General features: G+C 31.8%; 1 protein-coding gene across 3 annotated transcripts in view; it reads left to right on the forward strand.

Annotated features, from left to right (window-relative positions):
* LOC110370478 (very long chain fatty acid elongase 7) overlaps positions 1-20,667 on the forward strand; it is a 58,780-nt gene that overhangs the window by 4,988 nt on the left and 33,125 nt on the right. The window contains exons 1-2 of one of the 3 annotated variants that reach the window (XM_021326299.3): positions 1,573-1,741; positions 18,877-19,155. In XM_021326299.3, the coding sequence (XP_021181974.3) occupies positions 19,056-19,155 (100 nt within the window). In that variant the 5' untranslated portion in view covers positions 1,573-1,741; positions 18,877-19,055. Of the gene's footprint in view, positions 1-1,572; positions 1,742-18,346; positions 18,547-18,876; positions 19,156-20,667 lie in introns of those variants that run through there. The other 2 variants (XM_021326298.3, XM_064034186.1) reach the window with 2 other exon arrangements.

Below are 20,667 nucleotides of genomic sequence, written 5' to 3' on the forward strand. Positions count from 1 at the left end.
CCAAAAGTAGCTTTCTGTGGAGAAGAACGGGCAAGAAACTTCATGGTTACTCTTTTTAAAAAATAATAGGTATTACAGTTTGTATGTATTGAAACATATACGATAATAACATGCGAAGATCATGTAGAATCACAGATAAAATGTCAAAATTAAAATGCTACATGGTGTTACATTTACAAATCGGTTTATATTTTGGTACAAAGTTCACGAATTTGAAAAATAAAAAAACCTACCATAGGGAAAACTGTCGGCCAACTGTTTAGTCTGCGGTGTGCGGGTGTTCTAATGGTTATGGAAAAATTAACCGTGGGATTAGATACGTCAGTAAAATATGATGTATGAAATTAAAATTAACCTGTGAAAAGCCGCGACGGGGAAACTGCATGTTTTTGTCCAAACCACACAACGTGTAACTATAGTTATATGGAAAATATTATTTCAAATTACATTTTTAGTATGCTTATTTTAAAACGTAAACCCAAAAGATAAAACACATTAAAAATACAATGCAATTAGGAACACAACCCATTCAAGAAGAAATAGGTATATATTTTAAAAGTTGTTTCTTTATAAATTAATAAAAATAATATGTGTAATATAATATACGACCTTTTCTAAACTATTAATTATAACATTTTGTCCTACTTGAAAAACATATATTGTGATACGATTTTCAATTCCATCTCCAAAACAGAAACAAACAAAGCAAAATCATAATAACGCCATTAAAACAGGGGATCTCCCACACCTACACCCAATCAATAGAAGTTCATGCACTCTAACAAAAAACTATGATATAAAACATAGAAAATACCACTTTTTACCCACCCCTGTCATCACATTAATAGTTATTAAATGCCTCAAAGTTGTTGTTTACGTCAAAATGTACGTAAGTTCACTGCAAAACATAGTACGACACAAGTTACAGAGATCGTAGGAACGCAGAGTTATGAATGCGTAGAAGTACCGTGTTTTCATAAATATACGGTTCATTTACAAAGGTGAAAGAAATGGTCGTGTTAAACGGACTAAAAAATATTTTGAATTTATGTTTTTTACCAATTGCTATGTAAATACAGGTATCTAGATCACACGTTTCTGTTATTAAATTATTAATAATCGTCATAAATTACTTTAAAACCTTTAGGTAAATGCCACGATAACAGACGTGCGTAAGATGTGACAAAAATGAAAATTCTTGTTGAATTTGTTTGACGGGTAAAAATAAACTTTAAACGAAAATTTCAAACAACTTATTGTATTAAATGATACGATAAAATAGTATTACGACACACAATTTCACAAGAACGCCTACAAATAACATTTCCGCATCAGAAATTCGATAATTACAATATGATTGAACCACAAACACATTTCAGGCAGCAAAATTCCTAAACAAGGATGCTCACATCCACCTTGGGCCTAATTACGGAGTAGAAAACATACATTTTTCTAGAACCTTTCAAGGTTGCCCCCCCTTTTTACTCATTACAGGTAAGCCACTTCTGAACGTTCATCGGTCTATGTCAAGTAGTAATAGGCCGTCGTCACACCGAACCGGGCAGAGATTGTATATATTGAAATAATCGTTGCAGTACAATCTTTAGTTAGCAGCAAGCCTTTTCTGAGTATTCAGAATGTTTCATACTTTATAGTGGTGCAGTGATGTGCTCTTCTGATTTGTGTTTGAGTAAATTGGCAAGAGATTTGTGAGTGAGATTGTGACTTCGAAGTGCTATTGGTATGTAGAATTTTCAGTAATCCTGTTTATTAACTTTTAGTGAAAAATATAATTATGTATTTTTTTTTCAAAAATTGCGCAAACATATTAATAAGGCATCAAACTCATGAAACAATAGAATGTATTAATAACTTGAAAAAAATAATAATTCAATAACCTCATAAAGTCATTTACACTAAAAATATTTTCAAAACTTTAACCCCACAAAATACTTAAAGTAAAGATAATTAAATAATAGTTATTATTATCTCACGTTCTCACGAGATTTCAAAAAGATAAGATCAGATTAAGCCTTAAAATAAACAAACATTATTATCTTTATAATGTTTCTTACCTCCGTGACTAAGTTCATTAACTAACATTATAAACTTAGTTAAAAAAACACTCAAATTAAATTATCTCTAAAGGTCAAATTTAAATCGCAAAAAAATATAACATAATTTTCATAAAACATTTTTTTATTATTTTAATAATTATTCGTAATGTACATTTATTACACACAAAAAAATATTATTAAACTAAAATTAATTCAAATGTGCAGATTTCTAGGAATTAATACATTGTAAAGTCACTTAATCAAAATCATCATTACTGAAGATCTAATGACAGCTGTACAATGTCATTTACAAAGCAAACCATTAGCAATGTCATTTTGCAATCGAATAAATCATAAATGTCAACATAGCTGTATCAATCAAATTATAAAAAAAAACAGTTCACACTTAGATTCTTTAGGTGCTCACTTACAACTTTTTACATTCAACTTTAGAAAATAATAAAGAAGAAACATGTTTTTGTTTCTACCCTAAAGGCTCCAAAGCTACTGAAAATTCTTTAATTGATGGAAAGCTACACTCTTCCCGATATATTTTATCCCTGTTTCGGGCAGTAATTCCCACGGAACGCGGGTGAAACGGCTGGTATTATATCAGACAGTTCACACTTATGATCTTTATGTGCTGTCTTATAACTTTTAACATTCATCTTTCGAAAATCCAAGAAATAAATAAAAGATTTTCTTTAACTACTCTTTTAACTAATTAAGTGTGGCAATAGAAGGCCGTAGAATTAATTAAAATAAATGTCCTCTTAAAAAAACAAACAGTAGAATGCGTTTACACATTAATATGTAAAAATACCAGTTATAACGTAAGAGTTTAAATAATTAAATTAACACTACCTACGCAGTTTTTCCAAAATAACAACATTTTAAGTAAACTGCAGTTAACAAAAATGAAAAGATTTGATTTTATCTCAATTTTTATTACGTAGAAATTGCCTTAAAATTTAATACATTTTCTTAAGAATCGTCAAAAATAATTAGAATCCGAGAAGGTACCTACGTCATTGTATTTTATGGGCTTAATAGCAGTTATTTTTGTTTCTATATCAATTAGCAATAATATTTTTAAGTGATTGTTATTTTTAAACACCTATTCTTGTAACTTAATGAACAATGGTAAAATAAACAAAAATAATTATTCTTTTGTTGCACGTTATGTGTTTAAGCTTATTCTGAAAAAAAAAACATTCAAACTGTTTTTTCATATAAACTGCTGCTGGCTAGTTTTCATTGGCCTGCGCGACTGGCATTTCAAGTTTCTATCAGCAATTTTCTCTAAGCGGTGCTCAAAAATACTGATTACTGTTAAGAAACCTGAAACAGTAAAACACCCTTGAATAAAACCTCATAATTTACCAGTCAAACTTACATCTAATTTACGAAATATGAAGCAATCTACGTCCTAGACAAAAATAAAACTTGATAAATAAAGCAACCGTTATTATGAAATTAATCTTGTGAGTGCCTAGTATTTGTTCCATCTCAAGGTAATACTAACAACTAGTACTAACTGGCAGTTAGTTCCTAACCTTCAAGATTGCATTCGATTGCACACTCTAATAATTCTTAAAAAAATATTGTGCATAAAATGTTCAGTTGCATTTTGTGTGCGCTAAATATGCAGCCATGATTGTGAAACTAAGTGTATGATTAATAGTGCTCCATCCATCCTCCATCCTCCGAGCCTTTTCCCAATCACGTTGGGGTCGGCTTCCAGTCTAACCGGATTCAGCTGAGTACCAGTGCTTTACAAGAAGCGACTGCCTATCTGACCTCCTCAACCCAGTAACCCGGGCAACCCGATACCCCTTGGTTAGACTGGTGTCAGACTTTCTGGCTTCTGACTACCCGTAACGACTGCCAAGGATGTTCACTGACAGCCGGGACCTACAGTTTAACGTGCCATCCGTGCTATTTTTAATTATTTTTTTAAATGTCTTAATTTCCTAATATTATTATTTTTGTTCAAATAATTTATAGTTTGTATTAAAAATAATTTAAAGATATATAAAAAAATACATTCGTAATTATTTGTTTGATAAAAAACTGCCTAATATTTTTCTAGTAATAGTTTAATTAACTGCCACAGTTAGATTAAAATAAATAAATACGAAATAACACACAAGCGATTGAAAATGTATTTACGAATATTGTTACATTATGGCGTAATGAAAAAGGTTTCCCTTGTTCACGAAAGGGCTCAAAGTCTCAAATAATAACTGCGTAAATAATAATAGTCTTATTTAGATGGAAAAATATATAAAATTCTGATTAGCTTTCCGACTAATTCACATAGGAACACTTTATGGTTTATTTGATTCAAATCAAGAATTCAAATGCCACTTCCAACATTAACTATTAAGGTCTCTGCACACAGCGGGCGCGGCGGGACGGGACGGGGCGGGACTGGACGGCGACGCTGCGCTGGCGCGGCGGCATCGGTCACACTGCGGGCGCAATTACGTGCCGTCCCGCCTGTATTCGTGTGTTTTGTATACGTGACTTGTATTTACGCTCGGCGCGACGGCGGCGTGGCGCGACAGTTACCGTCGCGCCGAGCGGGACGGCTCTGTGTGACGTCGTCCGTAATATCTAGTACATTACAACTGCTCAGCGTCGCGTCGCCGTCCCGTCCCGTCGCGCCCCGCCCGCTGTGTGCAGCGACCATTAATAGTAGGGGAGGCCTAGAAGGGATTTCGGGATTTACTCAAGCGCGGCAGATTAGTATATAGGGAGGTACCTATTACCCCATTTAACACCTCCACCAAATATAAGCCCTGTACATGCAGCCGCGCGTCTAGAATAAAGGATCAGATTAGTAAAAAAAAAATTATCATCTGACATTCTCCAGCGCGTCAGATTAAGATAGGGTAGGTTAGTTATATGCTAAAAAGTGTATATTCCACTAATCTGACAATTTGCGATTGACGATAAGAAGTAGGAAGGTTACAAACATGTAAAAAAAAAACGTCATCTTGACTTTCTCGAGCGCGGCTATTTTTTTTTTATTTTGAAGGGAGTAATTCAACGTTCACGAAAAATATAAAATCTGACGATTCCCGTAAGACGAAGTAAGGAAAATTAATCGATAAAGTTTAAAGCGTGCAGCTACGTGATGCCGGTATTCTCCTCCCAAGTTTCTATTCCTCTCTCTCTTTTTTCAATTCAATTCATTTGCAATAAGTGTTAGTACATTCTGGGTCTTAAATAATCTACACTAATATTATAAAGCTGAAGAGTTTTTCTGTTTGATCTCGCTAATCTCAGGAAGTTACTGGTCATGGTATGCAGATATATTGTTTTTAACGAAGACGATTCATTTTATTGGATACTTTTGTTATTGGATACGTTTTGTTAAATACGTGTGCCTTCCAGTTGCATTGTTTGTCTATCGTGATACCGAGAAATGCCGTTTCGTATACTTCGCCTTTTTTATACAGGTCGTGGTGGCCTAGTCATCCGGTTAACATTGGCTCTACTCTGCATAACGTGGTTCACAAATTACGCGCGTAGTGTCGCTTCGTCAATGAAAGCAACTGCTGTCTCTTTCTATCTGTTCTGCAAGAGTGGCAACGCGCAACTCTACTGGATGGTTTTAAACTAATAAATTAAGTCAAATTTATACGTATTTTTTTTTTGTATGAAATAGCTGGGAAAAAGGCTAGGCAGATTATTTAGATTTTAGATTTATCTATGTGTATTAAATTGAATAAAATTAGTTTTTGTAAGATTTACGCGTAGATTATTTCCGTCAAGCCATGTTATTATAGATTCTATTGTATTGTTTATGACACATGTATATTTATCAATGTCATTATAATTAAATGTAATTATTATAGAAATGTATGTAATGTATGAGCAGATTGGTACACTCCGCTAATAGCAATGTCATATATATCATTGTATGTGCCTTCTTATCGAGAACAACCTTTATTATAACAGCTTTTATGAAATGTTTGTCCGTTCTGAGATATAGATCAAAAAGTGTGTAAAAGTTGATAGTACTTAGAAGACATACTCGTAGTAGCACTTAGATATTCCTTTAAAAACTTGAGATATCAATGGATTATTTAGTTTTAACTTTTACACACTTTTTGATCTATATCTCAGGACGGGCAAACGTCAACAAAGCTGTCATATTAAAGGTTGTTCTAGATAAAAAGGCCTATACAATGATATGTATGACATTGCTATTGGTGGAGTGTACGTGGATCCGTATATTTGTGTCCATTGTCCTTTATGTTTTTCATACTTATTTGCTTATAAATAAAAGTTTTGTACTTTAAAGAATAGGTACATACTGGTTTATTTACTTGCAATTTTTTCAGTTCTTCGATTTGTTAAAAGGTTTGCAAAAAAACTTTCCATTGTCAGATTAAGCGAATTCCTCCAGATAATCGTCAGATTATAAGATGATTACGTTAAGGGTACATAAATGAACCATATATACCTTAATCTGACGCGCTCGAGTATTTCAAAATGGCGATTTTTTTTTGCAATTTCAAGTAATGGCCACGAGTTTAGGTCACGTCTAAATCGTCAGATTATTGCATAAGAGCCTTCGTTTTGGTTCACTTAACACCCCTTTTGATAATCTGACGCGCTCGATAAAATTATTTTTTTTCCCATTTTTAACCCTTACCTACTGCCACCCCCACCATGGAAACAGTCAGATTAATATACGTATGTTTTCAAAATGACGTAGGACGTGCATGCTATTAATATCTGACGCGCTCGAGTATGTCCATGCAACTGTTTTTTTTTTACATTTTTGAAAGTTTATAGCCGCTCCACCCACCGATGAAAGTGTGTGTATGTCAGGACATTTTTTTCTTCTTATCATCTAAGCTTCGCAATCTAATAGGTCTCATTGACGCTCGAGTCACTCCCGATTTAGCACTCTCGCCTCCCCTACTATAAAGAACAGTTTCGCAATAAAAACTCCGGTTTTTTCTATCAGTTTAGTAGGTATTTAACACAGTAGGTACACAATCATTAATAACCATTTCTATAGTTCAAAATCATTAATAACCATTTTACATGATGACAAGTTCAATTCCATTTTTTATCTTACACCATGTCATACTCATAATTACAGTTGTCACTGACGTTTGACGATTGACGTTTTTCAGTGCAACGAAACGTGTTTTTGCGTCAATGACGAACTGAAATCAAATTATGTAGGGGTCATAAAATCTTATAATTATATCTTACACATCCTTTTTGATCGGGTTTTCCAGATTTCCAAATTTATTTGTCGTTAGTCAGAATTGAGTTGTTGTTTTGTTTTGAAGTTTTTTTTATAGTGTTGAACTCTGCGTCTTTGAGTAAGCGTATAACAAATATATTCTGGACAAATTGCATAGAGGAGGCATCCTTTCTGGATAGTTGGTTAAAAGTACTAATAATATGAACAATGCATTATTTTAGCTAATGAAAATATTTTTTTTTTACTTTATCCTGTTCTAGGGAACCCAATAAAACAATGAAACGCATTAACCGTAAACTTGAACTAATTTTTACACGTGTATCATTTAATTTCCATACTTATTAAATTATTATCGTTGTAACCTATTCTCGTGTTCATTGTTGCTGTTGACCTGGTATGCTGTTAACCTGCAGTCAAGTTCATGTTTGTGGTATCAATGTTAAATGTATGGGAGTGATTTTATTACAGTGTTCTAAGTTGTTTTAATAAAATTCTGAAACTCACTGTCACAAAAGTCACTCCTGTAAAATGCTTATACTCAGTTGCATCAGTTTAGACTGGAAGCCGATCTATACCTAGTTTCCAAGCCCAGCCATCTGATGGTGACTTATTTGAATGGTGATAACCAACTTTATGAAATTGGCTAGAAAGATATAGGGATACACATGTTTTATATTTCAGGAAAAGTAAAAAAGGATTTTACGAATAGACATATTTTTTTTTTACATATTTACTTCACATAAGACATTTGGACGTGTGAACAAATGAGTATTGAATTAAAACATGAGATGCAATAAGTAAGTAAGTAAATAAGTTTATGAAGCTTTTAACAGGTCTTTTCCATTAATTAGTATGCATTATTAACTGGTTTGGAAGTACGCATGTCGAAGGTAAAGCCTTAATCTTAAACGAGGAAAAAGGAAGTGTAAGCAAATGACACAAATTCTTAATCTACAATTTCCTTACCATTTTGTGTACGCACTTTGTCACTGTTTGGTAGAGCGACTAGACCAAAGGTAACATTCGTGCGACACAGTACCGCAACGTCGGAGGAATCTTTTCTTTAGATGATCAACACACCTAATAATCAAGCGTAATTTTAAACCGAAATTTTATTAAATTAAAATAGTACAATTATTTGAACGAAAGGAACAATTATGGCGTATTTTTTATTTCTAATAATCTACATCACATTTACTTTGCTTTAAAAAAAATCAAAAAAGATTCTGTTTTTTCCCTAATTTATTTTTTATTTCTCTTTGAAAATCGATCGTCTAATGCCTATTTATGTTAATATACATAATAGCGGTAACATTGAGTCATAGTTGGTCGGCTGAAGTTGATCAATGTGTGCTAATTGGTTTCCTTCATCCTTTGTTAATTCCTGTACAATATTGTCGGTTCCTAATCCGCTGTACTTGATAGGACTTACAGGGAGGTATTGTGCGTAAAAAGGGGAATATAACATTTATTTCTCAAGAATATAAGGATTTCTTATGTATTTCAGTAGGTTAACAGGCTGTGAAAGTGGAATTTTTCATTTTTTTTTAATCAAAACGCATTGATTTGGTGATAAAACAACAGTTAGAGAAATCATCGGCCTAAACCGCATGAATTAATAAAAGTTTAAAATAAGTAGGTATTTGAATCTCAAAACCATATTAATAATTTAAAATAAGAAATAAACTTTCTTTATTGCATCAGGAATATAAATTCTAAATTCAAACTCCAACACTGCAGCTCAGTGTAAAACACTAGCAGATTTTTGGCGGAAGAGGTCAGATAGGGCAGTCGCTCCTTGTAAAACACTGGTACTCAGCTGCATCTAGTTAGATTGGAAGCCGACCCCAACATAGTTGGAAAAATGCTACACAGAGTAGGTATGAGTTGTCAATTGTTTCTTATCGCTCGGAAAAACCGATCTGAAAATCAGCTGTTGTGAATACGTTTTAATTAACCTTATTTCAAACTAGCTTCTGTTAGTTAGTTAGTTAGTTTCACCCGCGTCCCGAATGGTGACAAAAACTATCCTATGTCCTTCTCCCGGGTCTACGCTACTTCCTCTCTCTTTTCAGCTTAAACGGTCCAGCTATTCCAGAGTTACAAAATGTGTAACTAAGACGACTCTCTTTCATATGTATAGAGATATATACCTCTACATATATATAGATTAGAACACCCGTGACGTCACAGTAACTATATTACGCTAGTTACCGCAGTTATCCCAGCCTTCCGTCAGTCGGAACTCAGTCGGTTTTCGCCTCGGGCCTTGAGTGCACCGGTTGCAATATCCGTCTATTGCATGTGCAGTGACTGTGCGATCGTATTGCACAATGCTGTAATGCACCTCTTTTAATGCACCGTTATTTCCTTAGATTTTTGGGGTACGGATTTGGTATATTGGTTTGATAAAATAAATATTTTGACGGTTCAATATATTGTCTACTTTATGGATACTACGGGAATTGTCTCTGTTAGACAAAGCCTCAAGACCTTGAGCCTCGAGCTATGTTAAATTTTCACATACAGAAAACTCAAAACGTGACGCTTTACCTTACGCGTTTACCTTCTCCGGGGATGGAACTAAACATTTTGCTGAGCAATATCCTCTAACTATGACGACGAGTAAAAAAATAAGATCAATAATATTTTATAAGCAACAAAGAATAAAAAGTATTTTATAAGTACAAACCCCGACCTATACCAAATACAATTAAAGTATGCATACTATATCTGTAATTATAGACACACAAAAAACTTACATAATACATACTTATTCATTCTTAAGTTACTGGTATTTGTAATATTACAAAAATAATAACTCAATGATTATTCACGAACCTTTTTTGTTACGATTAATTTTCATTCATGGTTCTAGAACATACGATATTTATGCATTCTCAAGCGAATTTTCAATCAAAATATACTAAAATACCTTTAAATGTGACGTCTGACGAAATCAACTACATCAGGTTAGACTGGAAGCCCACCCCAAAATAGTTGTAAGCAGACGTTGACCCATTATACCTAAACTTTACCTAATCCTATGAAAAAAGGATGTATGTTTTTCTATGCATTATTTCCATTAATCGTTCTAGAATCTACGATTTATTTTCCTATTCGGAAAAACATCCATATTTACGGATATTTATTAATCTTTGGATTGACCTGAACGTACCTCATGAAATACAATTTCGAGCAAAAACTATTTTTAAGGAAACAACAACAATTATTGTGTAACTTAGCAAAAAACCTAGACATCTCGTAATATCGATTGTAAACATGTCAAAAAAAGGTTAACAATTTGACATGACACTTGCAAACTGAAGTTATGTAGTCAATAAGTTGTTATTGTTTTCTCTCTATAATGATGTTCTTAACAACTTCTAGAAAATTTTGACTGTAATGTACTTACACTTTCACGATTTTATAATTTGACTTTAATTGTTCAGTAATTTATTTTAACTAGCCATGGTTTCAAATGCATCCCGAAGGAACTACTACCCACTCCCGGATAATTAATAATAATTACGGAATATTTCAGTCCTAATTTTCGGAACCAAAAAATATTCCAAAAGCATCATTTTCCTCAAAAATTCGCTTCGTAATCTGGGTTCTAAGACCCTAATCTGGGCCACTTTGACACTGACCATAATCACTATGGGTCACCTCGGAGGACCGGTTGTACTTCAGAAGGTCGAATTACAAAATCTCTTTAGTAATTCATTATTTTGAAGATCAAGATGCACTGTATGTGAAGAAATTGTTCCTTTTATGTAAATTGATTGTGTGTCGCTTCTTTGAAAGGCTGTCAAGAAGTGGTCCGAATAATTAATATTCATATATACTGTTCGGAAATGAATTATGGGCACATGTTTTAGGGAGTTCTATAATGGAGTAACATTGTGCTATTGGCAAAATATGAAGTTAACTTTTTGTTTAAAATATAGTAAAAAATAACAGTATTTTTCTTGAGATTAGTTGTTTTTACAGCTTCTTTGCACCCACGTACATTTCTATAAACATTCGCTATTAATATGTATTATTACGTTTAAGACGAATTAGAACAAAAGGATTAGAAACGGTTCGGTTGCTTTAAAATGTCCCTCTACAAAAATTACTTTTCTTTCCGAGCATGTTGTGCTATTAATCAAAATCAAAATATAGACCAACAAACACACAAAGTTAATTTTACTACTTGAAATGTTAACGTTTATTTCAACAACAACATTAAAACAATTAACTCTTGCAACAAATTTTTAATTTCACAAAAAGAAAGAAAGATTAGAAGCAAAAAATCTTCGAACGGTATCTCACAACTGTTTGTATACTTCAACTGAAATCAAGTTATATAGAGCGGAACATTAGCAAAGCTTAACTTGAACTTGGCCAATTCTTTTGTTGATAGAAATAGTAATGTTTCAAGACATTTCAGCACGCAGACTGAAAGAATTTCAGTGGTACGGACGTATGTATGTTTTTATTTTCATTACTCGATTTTTTTGGTGTTTGTTTTTTTATTATTTAGATATTTGTAGTGTGAAACCAATGAGTAAATGTCTGTTCTTAATGTTATAAAATGTGTTAGGTTATTTGCTTAACCGCACTACTCTCAAGAACTACTTGACAAGTACTCGTAGTTCCTAAAGGACACAGTGAACCAGATGAATCTAGTTTTTAATTATTATTTTTTTCAACTAGGACTGAATTGTCTGGTCTTTTAAAATACTCTCAATGTTTCATATACAATACACTTAAGACAAATTTTAATAAACTATTGCAATCTCAGTAAAATCTAGTACTAGAGTTTATTGAAACCCATAATGACTAAATAAAAATCACAATAAATCAGAACACATATTATGCCAATTACCATATCCTGAGTTATCATGTTGACCCCTCATGAATAACTTCATTCGAACATTAAGCTGCCTGCCCACTGAGGTGTAACAATCACACGGCTATTCTCAATCAATCACACATTACGAACACGCGAGGCCTTCGACCATTTCCTGATAAATAGTTAGAAAACATCTACATAAGTATTGCTTCTTCATTTTTCGAGAACTGCGTAATTTGGCACTACAATGTAAGTTAAGTATGCTTGCGATATCTTCATTGTGCACTAAGAATAGGTATGTATATAATTAATTGAACCTTACATAGTGTTTAATTTAATTTTGTTATCAATGGGGCAAAATACATAGAAACAATAATACTTTTTACAAAACATAATTATTGTTTGTAGTTATAGCTTAACTATTGTATTTTATCAACTGATCACTACTCTGACGGAGATGATCAAAGTATTTAATTAATTTGTGCTTTTAATTTCAATATTTAATTTAATAAATATGACTTACGGAGATTGAGTGTTATGTAAAATTCTTGTAAACGGACGAGCTATAGAAAATAGTGCTAGTCACACTATGTACCGAAACCACGGCTGGAAGCTAGCATGAGACTAACAGATTTAATTCATACTTCCAAAAACAAAACCAGTTAATAACCAACATGTAGCAACTACAACTACATAATTAGTTTTGAGCAAAACCTCTCACGTCTGGTCAAAACAGTCCGAATAAATCAAGGAGAGATAACGACTGCAACGCAACAGGTTGTGAAATAAATGCATTGCAAATGCAGCTGAATTATTGTGCAGCTCATTATTAATGTTCGTTAATTTTCATTCAGTAAAGTAAGTGACGAAATTAATAGTTTTGTTAAAAGAATCAGTGTTTTTACTAAAATGATGGAAAAGCGTTTGATGTGTGTTTCGAAATACATTTGTTCTGAAAACAAGGAATACTCTGTTATATTCTTTTATTCTTGGAGTCTGAAGTTTCCAATTCTGATCTGTCTAGCATGATTTTGCACACCTTATAAATGTTGTTGTTTTTTTTTAATGACAAATCTGCAGCAAAAATGGACTTAAATGTAAATACTAAATAAAGCTAAGTACTCTTCGTAAGTATCTTTCTAATTTTGAAATGTAAAAATATGAAAAAAAAAAATCGCCAAATTGTAACCTTTGTACGCCATCAAAAACTAGTAGTAGACTCGTGCCACCGCGTACACATTTTTTTCACAATTTGGATTCTCCAAATTATAAGTATTTTTTGTAGGCTCAACCTTTGTCTGCTGACTTTTGAAAAAAATACGATCATGATGACTTGGTTGACGGAAGTGCTTATAGTAACAAGCAACGTTTTCCTTAAACTAATATTTCCTTTATTTTATTATTGAATGTTCATGTAATAAATTTTTAGCCTTTGGACTTAATTTAAATTCAGATGAAAAAGTCTGGATAATGTACAAATATTTCATTTATCAAATAAGATCCGAATAACACTGTTTAAATTCAGAAATAAGTATTAGGCTCAGATTCTGAAAGTTTGGGGGTGACCACCCATATCTCGAAAGCACATAACTGTCGGTCCTGTGCCTGATCTCGGGTTAGATTGCCGGCCCATCGGATATTAAGAGTAAGTGAATAGAAAATGCAACTCTGTGCAAAACCTTGTGCACTATAAGACGCCCTGCGCATTTGTATAATCTCCCCCAATAAAAGTAGCTCTGGACGCCATAAGGTATATGATTTTAAAAGGTTTTAAAACGACTTATTTAAATACGCTATCTAGCTTTTGCCAAAAACACAATTTAGTTACGCCTGTCTTACACTCAAGCGTAGGTTTCTAAGGCCATTCAAAGATCCTCCACCAAATTGCATCACGGTACATCAATTAAACGGATTTTCACGCCGCACCTTTACTTGCATTTTCCTATACAAATGATGAAATGACAAATATACATACATATTTGAATGTCAAATTGTTTAGCTTAACAAGTGGGTGAAGGTTTATATACGTCGTCATGTTTGTTAGTTATCGCGTTTTCGTGGAAAACAAATCATTTCTTCACCTCTTTATAGAAGATCGATCGCGTTATTTGATTGGAAAACTTCCTTTTGGATTATTCATTTTGGATTTAATGTAAATTAAATTAATTGGATTACTCGTGCAGAGTATAATTTGATTATTATTTATACATTGTTCGTTGGCTTCAAAATGCTCATCTCAGAAACTTCTGATTTTCCGTTTCTGAAAAGTTGTAGACACTAGGATTGGGATAAAATATTGCCTTTAATACCCATAAATAGTGTGTTTCATTCCATTCCATTTGTAAAAGCATTTTAAATATTAGTTCAATAGTCATATCACAAAGTCACGAATTTCAGCTTTGTTTAATATTAAAATCTATAATTTCAGACATAGTACACTTACAATATACAACGGGGATTTTATCTAAACCAGTTCATAGCATCCTATATAGATACATAGATAACTAAAGTAGGTAATATAATTAGGACTCAACATTATAACATGATTGTTACAAACATTACATTGTTAATTAGCATGCAACGCTTTGTTCTATAGCAAAAGATTTATATCTAGCGAAATAGATTTATTACGACCATAATAAAATGTAGGTACCTTCTGGCGCTCATCCAACTTATAAAATAATTTACGTATAGATAAAAATATGGCGTTATGTATATTAATACAATATTTACTGATATAATAAAGAGGAAACATTTGATTGCTTGTTTGTTTGTACCTTAAAGGCTCCGAAACTACAGAATCGATTTGAAAATTCTTTCACTATTCAAAAGCTACACTCTTCCCGAGTAGTTGATCCCACGGGACGCGGGTGAAACCGAGGGGAGGCGGCTAGTAGATATAAAAATAATACTTCTCATAATGCCCTATTTTGAAATACAGAATTTAAATTCCAGACAGACATTCATAATTTCATATTAGAAATTGCTCAACCTAATCTGGTCATGGTTAAAAAACTGCATAGCAGTGCATATTATTGGCACTTTAGTCTCATAAATCATAATAATCATGAATAACTTAACCACAGAAGTTATGAAATTATGCAAAGGAACTAACTAATAACTGCGTCTGAAATGAATTGATGCAAATTGTTCATGAAATAAATTAAGAACTGCATAAGAGAACGTTTGTACCTTGTATGTAAAATTTTGCATATTTTAGTGACCAGAATAGTACCGTTTTACTCAATTTTATCTGTGCTACCAATTTTTTAGAGGCTTCCAAGGAATACTTCCGTAAAAAAGTCACATTTTTTTTTCTATATTATTTAGGTATTCAAATATGAAAAAAGACGACCTAAATAAAACAACCACAATTACATATTTATTACATAACGAAATCATATTTTTTACATAACGAAAATACCTAAAATATCATACTGATTCTAAATAGGCCAATCCCACTACATCATCTTAACACTTTAAAACTGCGTTAATAAAGTAAACAACATAAAAAACCCAGTATTAAAGTAAACTATTACAAAACAGACGAACTGACATTGACTGTGAGAGAAGTGTTACAAGTTCATACAAATATATGAAGCTGTGGTGAAAGCTACAACTGTCGCCCTCTAGCGAAACTTTAACGAACTACAAACTCACAAGGTCAGTGAATGTTAGAGACGCATCCGAAGATAGATCTTTAGAAAGTACTTGATTTATTTCTTTCGTTATTGATTTGTATTTTATTTAAATTAGCAGCAGTAAAAGTGTAACTGTCGCATATTTTAAGTAGAATTTGCAATTCATTAAACACAAAACAACTTGTGTAAAACTGTTTATTAAGACTTTTTTTACATTTTCTTGTTTTTTTTTTAATATTATGATATTTTTTAGTTCCGTGAATTAAAAACGAGTGGATCTACAAATCTACAAGTTTCGTTGAAAAACCTGTAAAATATTGAAATAATGTTATAACTTGCTTTTCACCTTTTTTTCAAAATATTATAATTCAAGTAATATTCTTCAATTATATTCCAATAAAAAAGACAAGACCTGACTTTATATTCTTATGTAACATGGAAATATCCCTGAGATATCACAATAAAAAATATGTCAAAGTTTATGATTTTCAAAATATTGACGCAATACGTTTTTGTATGAAGTCCAAAGTTTATTTTTATGGAAATAGTTTTTGCCTAATATATTGAATAATATCAATAATATTATGTAAAGGATTAGCAAAAACATTGAAGTGTAGGAAATATAGGTATTTAATGTCATAATAGAAGTTAGGTATGTACCTACAGATGTTATTATTCAAATATGACCTTTCTTTCCATCACGACCCTTTAGTACGTCATCTGTTTTTCTGTTACAATAAGTAATTAAGAAATTATAATATTTACTTCGGTAGAAAAAACTCTTGAATTTTCTAGTACTTAATATGTTCTCGTGGAGGATTAATGTTAATTAATATGTTTTAAAGAAAGTTTTTCATGTATTTTTTTTTAGCTGACGATATCTTATTACAATCTACAAAACTTTAAATCTTCAAAAATATATATATTTTTTATATTTACGATTTTTAGTACAAACAATAAAGAAAGACGGCAGGAACTGAAGCACGGTTTTGGTTATTAAAAATTATTTAAAAAGGACTTTTACTTTTAAATACAAGGTAAACTTGTGAAAATAATTAGCGGCAGTATCAGTAGGTTTATCTAGATTATATAATGTTTTTTTCCGACTAAAGGTTATTTACCTTTTGCCCCTGATTATATAATTTAATCATAGCGTAACAAACAACAATAGTTCAATTAATCTGTTGACGTATGTACAATAGGAAATACCCTACATTAAGATCATTTATCTGTTTTTCTTCAAATAAATGACTGTGAGACTTTTTAATGTCATTTTAAAGCATAATTATATTCGTAACCAAGGGTTATCAATATACTACATATATTTCTTTCAAGATAAGGTACTCAAAACATAGTTATATTTCTAAAAATAACTCACTACTTCAGCGTAATTTCTAGCTGTTTTTCTCAATTTTAACATAATTGTAAGATATTTTTAAAATAATCACACACTCTACTCGTAAACAATTTAACTGGAAAAACAAACTAAACCTATCAAGGTTTTTTATAAAACATAACTGTCAGACATTATTGTAACGGGTAAATATTACAAATATCCCAAGGTCAGTCCGAAGATATATTGCTAAACTGCAATCACTTGTGCGTCCAAGTGCAAGTTGCACAATGTTTGACGTTTGATGTGAGCGCCGATTTATGACCGGACATATATTTTTTTACTTTAATTTTTTTCACTTGTTTAAACTGCATGTATGCTTGAGTAAAAAAGTTGCTTGAAATGTATTTTTTATTTAAAGAACTGTTTTAATATCAGAAACTGTGATGAAAAATGAACAATGCTTTCTTTAATTTACATAAAAATATCATTTTTGACAAATATTGCATATTTTAAACTTGAAATAATTTAATTACCTTATAACCTGGACCCAGTCCTCAAAAAGAAATAAAAATAATTTATTATACGCAAGAGCGCACACAGTTTTTTTATAATAAGATAAGGCTAAAAGAAAGTAAAACAAAATTACAATTGATAGGTTTTAATACTCAATACACATGCCTACATACAAAAATAGACTCAGCCTAAAAATAAAACGTTTTGTTATGAATAAGTTTAGGTACCTAAGTGTATGTATGTATTTGTCACCACTATAGTGTATGTCACGGACATCTATCTACGTTCTTTTGTTATAACGATTATTTCTCACGTTTTTACGCGCTAATTAGCCTAGTATTTTTTAAGATTTTGATTATTTTTTTAACCCAAAATATGACATTAAGTTTTAATGAAAAAATTAATACGAATTTTTATTATAGCCTAAAAGCAAAAACAGTGCATGCTATAAAATTTTTTTCACCGAAATTAATTTCAAAAACATTTTGAGGTTGAAAAACAAGTTTTAGCTTTAATTAACTATGCAGAATCTCTTAACAAAAAAATAATCTTAATTTTAATATAAAAGCGAATACAAAGCGCAACAAACACAGTTGGAAACGCTGACGCACTTTGAACTCGACAAGAAATCCGAACAGTCACAAACACAAGGGAAAAACAACTTTTTGCCGACGTAACACGGTTCAATATTCTCTAGCAGTGTCATGTGACATACGTCCTTGTGGCAGCGTGGGAGTAGGAAGGCTTGTGATTGGTAGAGCGAGCGCGGGCAATTCAATTGTGGCTCGGATATCGGCGCGCGCACACTTTCGCAAAACTTCAGTTTTCGCTTTCATCTTCTGAGATGATATACTCACGTGCTTAGTATTTTGTGGTCATAAATAAATTTAATTAAATAAAATGCTGGCGAAGAAATATTATCGGTAACAAATAATATTTTTGAAATGTGTTATTAATTTTATTTGTTGTGAAGTATATTTATTAAAATCCATTATTTCATGGTTTACGTTAATTATTGCACAATACAATTTTGCAAGACCAAATTCTTAAAAATATTTTTAAAATTCTAAATCATTATTTTTTAACAAAAATAAAATCACAAATTATGATTTTCCACAATGTTACCTAAATTATTAAAATCAAATATAATTTATTTGGCAATAATAAAACAAAATTCTCAGTATTCTATAGCTTTTATAATACATGTGCTTTCACTAACTTTCATTGTCTAACAATTAATTTCTTGTTTTCAGGTGACAGCTTGCTAGGCGCAAATTGTTACCAGGACTGTCAACGAACACAAACTTCATATAGTGAAGTGGAGTGTCAAGTGAGAAGTGAGACTGAAACAATTATAATTATAAAATAATACAATTATAAAATAATCTTCATATAATTTCAAAGTTACTGTGACTAAAATAATATAGCAAAAATGACCGGTTTCGTGAAAATTGCCATAGACGATTATTACTCCGACAGCAATTGGACGACGATAATTAACAAGTATTGGATGCTAGCTGAAAGGGTTTCAGGTAAATATTCCTTTATTTTATATATATATATATTTTTATTAATTATGAGATTTGTGTGCGAAAATTAATTTTATCATTAAATTACGACGATAAGCGAAAGCTGTTTCGCAGATATTCAATTTAACAGTAAATAATTTGGTATCAGTAAAAGTAATTTATTTTCTAATATTACATAATCAACTTATTATAATATAACAAGTCTACTATCAAAAAATATAAAAGTCATCGAAGAAAGTTTATCGCATTCCTAGTAAGCGTTAGTTTTACTTTCACGATCTATCAATAAGCTATCTGTCTGCAAATTGAATAACATATCGTAACTAATCAATTATTTTATACAGAATTATTATATCACAAGAAAGAATACATAATATATTTATTGTTACAACAGGCTTGTGTAATAAAAATATTTTATGTCATTTTTCCGAAGAAATATACAGTAAGTTAATACCAAAAACTCTGTTCAGCTGAACGCAAGAAAATCGACAAAACATACAAACAGGTCTAACTGAGAACCTTTTTCTCGACGTCGGTAAAAAAAAATCATTCAATATTTTATCGCCTGAACTCAATGTTCTACAACTAAAACAAAATATAAGATGCACACAGCATCCTTAATCTCCTAACAATAAACCAGTTACTAACTACAGTATCTACAATATCAGTGTCACGCGACAAATAAAACCCATTCACTTATATAACAGTGCAGGTGTATAACAATGCCTAATAGCTTCCGACAGAACCCATTATATCATAAAGACCTCGTAATTATTTTATAGTATACACGAGTAATGATTTAGTGTGTTTTATCCTCCGAGCCTTTTGCCGAACTATGTTGGGGTCGGCTTCCAGTCTCACCAGATGTAGCTAAGTACCAGTGCTTTACAAGGACCAACTGCCCTATCTGACCTATTCAACCCAGTTACCCGGGCAATCCAATACTCCTTGCTTAAAGCTACACAGGTATTTTAGAGTTAAAATATTTCTCTCAACAATTTTACAATTTAAAACTTATAAGCTGGGTATCTGGGTGTTACGCGGGTAACTGGGTTGGGGAGGTCAGATAAGCAGTCGCTCCTTGTAAAGCACTGGTTTTCAGCTGCATCCAGTAAGACTGGAAGCCGACCCCAATATAGTTGAGAAAAGGATCGGCAGATGATGAAGCTTAACGAAATAAATAATAAAAATACGCAATAAATTAAAATTAAAAATCAAAACAATTTAACGGACCAATTATTGCAATGTGATTTATACTACAACTTAACGTCATAATAAATACACACAAATTAACGCATGAATTATTTGTTATACGGATTTAAATAAATAAATAATTTAAGATTAAAATCTGTGCTACACAAACTGAAAGTGAAAGAAAATGTAGATACATAATTATTTCTCGTGGAACCGGAATGACAAGTCAAAGTATGTTAGTCGTAGTACGTTCTCTAACGATGGGTTAACAAGGCGGTTACTCGTTTAACTGTGGGAGATTATGTTAAATTTATGTAGTAG

The sequence above is a fragment of the Helicoverpa armigera genome, chromosome 4 (assembly GCF_030705265.1).
Source record: "Helicoverpa armigera isolate CAAS_96S chromosome 4, ASM3070526v1, whole genome shotgun sequence".
NCBI classification, from domain to species: Eukaryota; Metazoa; Arthropoda; class Insecta; order Lepidoptera; family Noctuidae; genus Helicoverpa; species Helicoverpa armigera.